At 37.0% G+C, this 10,200-nt stretch overlaps 1 protein-coding gene across 1 annotated transcript; it reads right to left on the reverse strand.

The window, feature by feature from the left end:
• Positions 1–809: 809 nt before the first annotated feature.
• srr (serine racemase) lies at positions 810–8,153 on the reverse strand. The gene is made up of 6 exons (XM_072674221.1): positions 7,967–8,153; positions 4,153–4,334; positions 3,941–4,071; positions 2,952–3,100; positions 2,582–2,671; positions 810–1,116 (listed from the first exon to the last, which is right to left on the reverse strand). The coding sequence occupies exons 1-6, from the start codon at positions 8,142–8,144 to the stop codon at positions 875–877; spliced, it is 972 nt and encodes a 323-aa protein (XP_072530322.1). The 5' UTR covers positions 8,145–8,153; the 3' UTR covers positions 810–874.
• Between the last annotated feature and the right edge of the window lie 2,047 nt (positions 8,154–10,200).

The raw sequence follows: 10,200 nt of genomic DNA on the forward strand, positions 1-10,200 counted from the left end.
GTCAATAACTGCAGAGTTCCAGACCTCATCTGGCTATAACATCAGCACCAAGCACAATGCCAAGCGTCAGATGAAGCAAATGCCCAGAGTGTAAAGTTTGGTGGAGGAGGGATAATGCCATGGTGGAGTTTTTCAGAGGTTGGTCTTTAGGCTCCAGTGAAGATAAATCTTAATGCTTCAGCAGACCAAGACATTCTGGCCAATTGTATGCTTCCAACTTTGTAAAGAATCAGCTTGGGGAAGGCCATTTTCTGGTCCACCATGGCTGTACCCCAAAGCAAGGTCCAAAAAAGCATGGCTGGGTGAGTTTGGTTGGTGTGGAAGAACTAGTCTGGTCCACACAGAGCCCTCACCGCACCTCAACCCCATCCAACACCTTTGGGATCAACTAGAACGAAGATGTGAGCCAGGGCCTCTCATCCAGTGGCAGTGTCTGACCTCACAAATGCTCTTCAAAACTTTCCATATACACACTCCAAAATCTTCCCAGAAGAGTGCTAGCTGTCAGAGCTGCAAAAGGGGAGCAGGGCAACTCCATATTAATGCTTGAGGGATGTCTTAAAATCTCCTGTAGGTTTAATATGAAGGTGTCCCAATACTTTTGTCCATATGATGTATTTCGTGATTTCAGTCTTATCCATGTAAGAAAAGGTGCAGAAAAATAATACTTTAATGTAGATTTGGCTGTATTGGTCATATAATCAATTCACAGATCATAAGCTCTAATAGCTCATAAAAATGATGAACAGTTAAGGCAATGAACAGAACACACAAACGAGACTGAATAGCTGATTCACACAGCAGTGAAATTTAATCAATGTACTATAATGACCACTCTTGTTTCTCACTGATGCATCAGTGCACGCTGTCTAACTCAGTCAGGGAAGCTGGTAAGCTCATCTTTCCCAATGTTTCCTCCGCTCAGAACGACCACCACGCTTTTGCCAGTAATGTCCGGTATTCTACCATTAACGATGGCAGCAAACGCAGCAGAACCAGAGGGTTCTACCACCAGACCAGCTCTGTAGAGGGAGGACACAGCAGACTTGATTTCCTCATCCGTCACCAACACAATCTCCTCCACGTACTTCTGACACAGCACATACGGCAGAGCACCTGAGACACAGAATACACACCACAACAAATCAAATCTGATTCGTAGACAAGTTCTGTGTCTAAATTTGTGGAGCTACAAGGCTAATGCAGCTCACATAAGCTCCCCAACACAGAAATATGGGTCAAAATGGGTCGTAAAGCAGATACAGTTAATGATTGGCTAAAAGGAGTGATTGCATTTGGGTGTGTCAAGGGCCACAGCTGAAGGAAGTAGCTGAATCTGCAGGTGTAGGGAAGCATACGGTCATACGGGTCTACCAGCAGTGGCAGAGATCCCTACAGTCTACAGGACGTTCTCCTCGATCTTGAGCAGAAGTGAGGCCTCTTGCGTGCCACTCTGCTCCACATGTTGATGGTCTGCAGCTCCCTGTGGAGTGTTCTTTCAGAAACTGGTGGTGAAGGACCTTCGCTGACTTCTACAATCAATTCTTGCCTGAAAGCGATCAGATTCGTCTTTCGGCCACATTTCTAAAGGGAATTTCCTGTAGACTGGGATTTCTGCCACTGCTGGTAGACCCATATGACCATACGCTTCCATTCACCTGCAGATTCAGCTGCTTCCCTCACACTGCCTCTTCTTAATCCCTTCACACACCCCCACAGGTGTTTATAACCCGATCATCCTTGTGCAGCGCCATCTGCAGGAGCCTGAAGTTACTACCACCTTAAACATGCATGGTGACTAATGTTTTGTCCAATGCAAGCTTATAACCATCAATTCAACATTATGCTAACTGCATGTCTAAACTTATCTCACATGCTCTGTGGCTTTTATTACACCCTAAGGATTACTAATCAGTAATTATATGCAAAGCAACTGGCTGAGTGGTCCTAAGTTATAACAAGAGGGGAAAAAGACAGGAATCACTGGTGGTTCTGAGGTGTTTAAGAGGTTAAGTACTGTAGATAAACTTCAAATTATATGTTAATTTGTTACACAGTGTTTTTTAAGTTACATCAACATCTTTTAACTCTCATTTTTTTACTTCTGCATCTCAGTTTGGTCAGCAAAACACATTTAGTTGAGCCTCACAGACTCAAAGTAAATGAGCAGCAGCTGAAATTGCTTGCGATTGCTTATGGTATGTCACTTGCTAAGCAGGCAGTTAAACACTTGCACCACTCCAGAGCTGTGAAACCATGTACATTTCTGTGTTCAAGAAAAAAGGGAAAGCTACATTTACTCAGGACTGTGTTTTTTAGTGCAGTTTCCCAGTTCTAGACCGGCCCTACAGTCTAACTGCCTGCTTGGCAAGCTCATCAGGTGTGAGGAGTTCTTTGAGTGATGGCGTAGAAGAACAACTTTTAGTCTCATGTTTATAAAAGAGATGTAAAGAGTGTGAAGAACCTTTTTAAAGGTTTAAAGAACCCAATGTTGATATACATGCTCACATTTTTTACATACTTCTCACAAAATTTAACATGCTGAAAAAAGCATGCTATGATTTAAGGCACTGTGATTTACCTGCAAATGGTGGTGCAAGACCAGAGGCGATGCTTTTGCTTTCCATGCCGACAGGCTTCTTCTCAATGAAGCTTTTGTACATGGTGCATGCTGTTAAAAGTGAGAGGTTTAATCCACAGTAAGCAAATAAGGATCTAATTAGCATCAATACCACTGTTTTTTGAACAAGGAGTAAATTAATACAATTACCCATACATTTATTTAACTTATGCAATCTATCCATTTAATAACCATTAAATAATGGAATTAATGAAGTCATTTACAGTGCTACACTGCCAACATGTAAGAGCTACTTGATGATTCTGTTCACTTTTATTAGAAATAAATAAAATATATGTTAACTACACTAGAAAACTCAAAAACCCATCACCTCCTTCTGGCTCCACTCCATAGATTCTTGTCCCTTCACATCCAGACAGTTTAATAACAGCGGCCACTCCAGCCAGTAATCCCCCTCCACCACAGCATACCACCACTATATCAGGATTAGGAACCACCTCCAGAACCTCAAAACCAAGACTGCAGTACCACACAGAAAGGTGTCAAGTACTAATAATGACTGACTGTTCTACAATAACTGGTATATTAATACAAGTAGAAAAGTCTAACATCAAAGTTTTTAATGACATAAAACAATACAGTACAGTAATAATTATTCGAAATTCAGGTTTACAAGAAGCTGTAATTTCTTTTTAGATTTGATAATATTTAGATAATAAAGAAATGTGTAAACAATAATGAATACAGCTACATTACTGAGAAAACCCCAAATATAACCGCAGTGTATTTATTTATTTATTACATATCCAGAATATTGTGTATTTCAAAAGCCTCCAAATCTTGAAACAGACAAAACAGTTTTGTAAATACAAAAATAGGCAAGTACAGAAAAATACACTACTTAGTAACTATGCTGTTCCGAAAAACTTGGGATATTTAAGTACTAATAAAAAGCATCCAAAATACATTTTGGTTAAGTTTGCAATATTTGTTATTATTAAAAAAAGTTTCTGTGTTTAAATGCTGTAATTGTGAGTAGTTGGCTAATCTGACCTTTAGGTCTGGGTCTGATCAGTATGTACACTATATGGACAGTAGGCCATCAAGAGTATTAGTTAGCAAGTACTGGATGGAGCACCAACCTTCATTCCAGAAAACACAGTTCTTCCACTGCTCTACAGCTGAATGCTGGGGGGCTTTATACCCTCTAGTCCATGCCTGGCATTAGGCATGGTGCCAATAGGTTGATGTTTATCTGCTTCAGAGAGTCCTATTCTATTGGCAGTACTTCTCTACAAGGACTACACAAGCTATGCACTATGTAGTGTATCATTGTGATAATAATGGGTTATTATGTACCTGGCATGTCCTGCTATGAGATCTGGGTCATTGAAAGAATGCAGGAAAGTCATGTTGTCCTCTTGAACGCAACGATTCACTACATCCATTAGACACGGCGTCGGAACTCGTTCAACTTCGATGCCAAAACTCTGTTAATGCATAAATAGCTCAAATGAGTTCGGTGGGAGTTTAATTCCAGACAGTATTCGAGAATCTGAGCAGGGTCCTACCTGTATTAACAGAGATCTGGAGATAGGGGCTGTTTCAGGCATCACCACTTTGCCTTTTGTTCCGTAGTGTTTAGAGGCAAAGGCAAAAGACTTCCCATAATTCCCAGCAGACATTGTGACAAAATGACCTCCTTTGGATTTCCGAGCAAACTGATTTGCTACACCTCTGATTTTAAATGACCCTGTTGGTGAAAAAAGTGGGACATATAAAGAACATTAAAACTGCACCTAGACTTTGTAGTTTCGCTCTGGCCTTGTCCACATCATGCCCCAAATACAGTCCCAAAAGGCTCAGTGTGATTTAGCAGATTCATCAATCATCAGGCAGAACCAAACTAGGACTGCTTTGATTGTGATTTGGAGGGAATCATATTGCAGTCATACTGCTACCCTGCAATACTGATATGCTTTGCAATATATTAAAAACAAACATTTAACAAGGTTAAAGTCTGGCCTGCATTATTGTCCTGGAAATGATTGATGTTTATTGGATCATGCCAGGGTTTATCTACCTACCCATTTGCCTGTTGTGTGTGTGGTTGCTTAAATCTGATAAGATTGAGACGAATAATAATGTAAACGTTCACATAATGCTGAGCTTCATAATGGAAGCACTTGAGATAGCCAAGAGTAATTGCATTTTATAACAAGCTAATTTCCATGTTGCATGTACCTGTTTTACAATAATAACTAACAGGTGATATACAGAGTACATCGTTAAATACTTTGTTTAATACTTGTTTTAAACTGGTTGTGTGTATTTATTGTATGTTTTTGGTTTTATTTGAGGCAGTAATGGCTTTTGGATCACAGGGTTGTAGGTTCCATTAAGCTGCCACAATGCCTTGAAGGTATTTAACATATTAGTTTTTAATACATGGAAAAAAACTAACACTGGAATAGAATTTTGGAATAAAACAAAAATGTTGAATCAATTTAAAATTTATTGTAGAACTTCGAACTTCACACTATAACTATGGAATAGAAAAAAATAAAGAACTTTGAAAATAAATAGAACTTCACAATGCAACTTCAGAATTTAACTTTGCAATGAAATCCAACTTTAGAATAAAGCCTTGGAATAAAATACAATAGATAAACATTTGCAAAAAGAACAGAACTGTTCAACTGATCTCTAGAATGGAACAGAACTTTGTCATAAAAAACTTTGTAATATAAAGGAACTTTGTAATAGAACAGAACTTTGGAATATAAAGAAACATTGGAACATAAAGGAACTTTGTAATAGAACAGAACTTTGTAATATAAAGGAACTTTGTAATAGAACAGAACTTTGGAGTATAAGAACTTTGGAACACAAAGGAACTTTGTATGAGAATAGAACTTTGGAATATAAAGAAACACTGGAACATAAAGGAACTTTGGAATAGAACAGAACTTTGGAACATAAAGGAACTTTGGAACATAAATGAACTTTGGAACATAAAGGAACTTTGGAATAGAACAGAACTTTGGAATATAAAGAAACATTGGAACATAAAGGAACTTTGGAACATAAAGGAACTTTGGAATAGAACAGAACTTTGGAATAGAACAGAACTTTGGAATATAAAGAAACATTGGAACATAAAGGAACTTTGTAATAGAACAGAACTTTGGAATATAAAGGAACTTTGTAATAGAACAGAACTTTGGAATATAAGAACTTTGGAATACAAAGGAACTTTGTATGAGAATAGAACTTTGGAATATAAGTATATTGGAACATAAAGGAACTTTGGAATAGAACAGAACTTTGGAATATAAAGAAACATTGGAACAGAAATGAACTTTGGAACATAAAGGAACTTTGGAATAGAACAGAACTTTGTAATAGAACAGAACTTTGGAATATAAAGAAACATTGGAACATAAAGGAACTTTGTAATAGAACAGAACTTTGGAATATAAAGGAACTTTGTAATAGAACAGAACTTTGGAATATAAGAACTTTGGAATACAAAGGAACTTTGTATGAGAATAGAACTTTGGAATATAAGTATATTGGAACATAAAGGAACTTTGGAATAGAACAGAACTTTGGAATATAAAGAAACATTGGAACATAAATGAACTTTGGAACATAAAGGAACTTTGGAATAGAACAGAACTTTGGAATATAAAGAAACACTGGAACATAAATGAACTTTGGAACATAAAGGAACTTTGGAATAGAACAGAACTTTGGAATAGAACAGAACTTTGGAATATAAAGAAACATTGGAACATAAAGGAACTTTAGAACATAAAGGAACTTTGGAATATAAAGAAACACTGGAACATGAAGAAACATTGGAACATAAAGGAAATTTGGAATAGAACAGAACTTTGGAACATAAAGGAACTTTGGAACATAAAGGAACTTTGGAATAGAACAGAACTCTGGAATAGAACAGAACTTTGGAATATAAAGAAACATTGGAACATAAAGGAACTTTGGAATATAAAGAAACACTGGAACATAAAGAAACATTGGAACATAAAGGAATTTTGGAATAGAACAGAACTTTGGAACATAAAGGAACTTTGGAATAGAACAAAACTCTGGAATAGAACAGAACTTTGGAATATAAAGAAACATTGGAACATAAAGGAACTTTGGAATATAAGAACTTTGGAACACAAAGGAACTTTGGAACACAAAGGAACTTTGTATGAGAATAGAACTTTGGAATATAAGTATATTGGAACATAAAGGAACTTTGGAATATAACAGAACTTTGGAATATAACAGAACTTTGGAATATAAAGAAACATTGGAACATAAAGGAACTTTGGAATATAAGAGAACTTTGGAATAGAACAGAACTTTGGAATATAAAGAAACATTGGGACATAAAGGAACTTTGGAATATAAAGAAACACTGGAACATAAAGGAACTTTGGAATAGAACAGAACTTTGGAATAGAACAGAACTTTGGAATATAAAGAAAGTTTGGAATATAAAGGAACTTTGGAATAGAACAGAACTTTGGAATAGAACAGAACTTTGGAACATAAGAAAACATTGGAACATAAAGGAACTTTGGAATATAAAGAAACACTGGAACATAAAGGAACTTTGGAATAGAACAGAACTTTGGAATATAAAGAAACACTGGAACATAAAGGAACTTTGGAATAGAACAGAACTTTGGAATATAAAGAAAGTTTGGAATATAAAGGAACTTTGGAATAGAACAGAACTTTGGAATAGAACAGAACTTTGGAACATAAGAAAACATTGGAACATAAAGGAACTTTGGAATATAAAGAAACATTGGAACATAAAGGAACTTTGGAACATAAAGAAACATTGGAACATAAAGGAACTTTGGAATAGAACAGAACTTTGGAACATAAAGAAACACTGGAACATAAAGGAACATTGGAATAGAACAAAATTTTGAAATATAAAGAAACTTTGGAATATAAAGAAACATTGGAACATAAAGGAACTTTGGAACATAAAGAAACATTGGAACATAAAGGAACTTTGGAACATAAAGAAACACTGGAACATAAAGGAACATTGGAATAGAACAAAATTTTGAAATATAAAGAAACATTGGAATATAAAGGAACTTTGGACTAGAATAGAACTTTGGAAGATAAAGGAACTTTGGAATATAATATGTTTCTTAATTTTTTATCACAGACCCTGTTGCAGAATACAACAGAAATTAGGAAAATAATAGAACTAAATAAAACATTATAAATAAAAGAATTACACTAAACACAACTTTATTACAGAACTATGGAATTAAATAGAACATCTGAATGAAATACAGTTTTATAATCAATATAAAACTTATGTTTAAATAAAAAACTGACCGGTCCTCTGCATGTTCTCCAGCTTTAGATGAATGTTGCAGGACACATGGAGACATGGCAGTGTGGTCTGGCACCATGGGATCATGGGGGTGTTGATCACTTCCAAAGGGCTGGACATGACTGTCTCCCGAGCCTCCTTAAGCACCTGAAGAGTAATGCTGTCGGCTGTGGTCTCCATTTTACTGAGAGAGGAGAAGAATCTCACTTAAAGACACACTAGTGTTTCCAAAACAATGCTATGTCCAGCTATTACACCATGCCATATTAACGAGTGTGTCATTATATCATTATATATTATATTATATATATATACAGTGAGTCCAAGAAGTATTTGATCCCTTGCTGATTTTCTTTGTTTGCCCACTAATAAAGACACTATCCTTCTGCACTTTTAATGGTAGATATATTCTAACATGGAGAGACAGAATATCAAGACAAAAATCCAGAATATAATTTTAAAGAATATATTTTAATTAATTTGTATTTCAATGAGGAAAATAAGTATTTGATCCCTCTTGCCAAACACACTCAATACTTAGTGGCAAAGCCTTTGTTTGCAAGCACAGCGGTGAGACGTTTGTTGTAGTTAACCACAAGTTTAGCACACACACCAGGGGGAATTTTGGCCCACTCTTCTTTGCAGATCCTCTCTAAATCATGAAGGTTGGTGGGCTGTCGCTTGGCAACTCTGACCTTCAGCTCCCTCCATAGATTTTCGATCGGATTGAGGTCTGGCGACTGGCTGGGCTACTCCATGACCTTAATGTGATTTTTCTTGAGCCAATCCTTTGTTGCCTTTGCTGTATGTTTAGGGTCGTTATCATGTTGGAAGACCCAACCACGGCCCATTTTCAGATCCCTGGCAGAGGGGAGGAGGTTGTCCCTCAGGATTGTGCGGTACATGGCTCCATCCATCTTCCCAGTGATGCGGTGAAGTAGCCCTGTACCCTTGGCAGAGAAACACCCCCAAAACATTATGCTTCCACCTCCATGCTTGACGGTGGGCACAGTGTTCTTGGGGTCATAGGCAGCATTTTTCTTCCTCCACACATGGCGGGTGGAGTTGAGGCCAAAAAGTTCAATTTTGGTCTCGTCTGACCACAAAACCTTCTCCCAATAACTTGGTTCATCTTTCAAATGATCATTGGCATACTTGAGGCGCGCCTCCACATGTGCTCTCTTCAGCAGGGGTACCTTTCGGGCACTGCAGGATGTGAATCCATTGTTGCGCAAAGTGTTGCCAATTGTTTCCTTGCAAACTGTGGTCCCAGCTGCCTTCAGGTCATTTGCTAACTCCTGCCGAGTGGTTGCAGGACGATTTCTGACTGTTCTCAGCATCATTGCCACCCCACGAGGCGAAATCTTCTTTGGAGCACCGGGCCGAGGTCTGTTGATTGTCATGTTATACTCTTTAAACTTTCTGATAATTGCACCAATAGTTGTTACTTTCACATCCAACACCTTACTAATCTTTTTGTAGCCCATTCCAGCTTTGTGAAGGTCAACAATTCTGACTCTGAGGTCCTGTGACAGCTCTTTGGTTTTACCCATGTTGGAGACTTGAAATCTGTGTGATCTGTCTGATTCTGTGGACAGGTGTTTTTCACACAAGTGATTAGTGAGAACAGGTGGCTTCAGGTCAGGTAACAAGTTGATTGGGAGTGTCTAACTGGTCTGTAAAAGCCAGAACTGCTAATGAATACTAAGGGATCAAATACTTATTTCACTCCATGAAATACAAATCAATTAATATATATTCCTTAGATTTATTTTCTGGATTTTCTTTTTAATATTCTGTCTCTCCATGTAAGAATACATCTACCATTAAAAGTATAGAATGATCATGTCTTTATTAGTGGGCCAACGAAGAAAATCAGCAAGGGATCAAATACTTCTTGGACTCACTGTATATATATATATATATATATATATATATATATATATTATCATATGTCATTTTATAAAGTTTTATAAAGTCCAAAAACAATTAAATCATTATTTCTTAGGCTGGAAAATCCTAACCACCATACAGAACACCAGAAAAGATCCCCAACCATTCCCTATACAGCTAAACAAGGAGTACAGAACACTATTGTATGAAATCACTATTACCTACATTGGGAAACCAGAAGCTTTAAGTAGAGCAATATAATATAGAGTATTATAATTAGCAGAGTTTGTGATTCAGATTATTTCTTACATTACTCAACTACAATGACAGTGCATTATGGGAT

This window comes from Salminus brasiliensis, chromosome 2, assembly GCF_030463535.1.
Source record: "Salminus brasiliensis chromosome 2, fSalBra1.hap2, whole genome shotgun sequence".
Lineage (NCBI taxonomy): Eukaryota > Metazoa > Chordata > Actinopteri > Characiformes > Bryconidae > Salminus > Salminus brasiliensis.

What these genes read in the sequence shown, in the direction of transcription:
- srr (XM_072674221.1), bottom strand. Translation starts at nt 8,144, where the DNA reads ATGGAGACCACAGCCGACAGCATTACTCTTCAGGTGCTTAAGGAGGCT. An exon ending in CTCATAGCAGGACATGCCAG is followed by an intron (nt 3,101 to 3,940) that starts GTACATAATAAC and finishes GTGGTACTGCAG; the next exon opens with TCTTGGTTTTGAGGTTCTGG. An exon ending in TGGAGTGGAGCCAGAAGGAG is followed by an intron (nt 2,672 to 2,951) that starts GTGATGGGTTTT and finishes CACTTTTAACAG; the next exon opens with CATGCACCATGTACAAAAGC.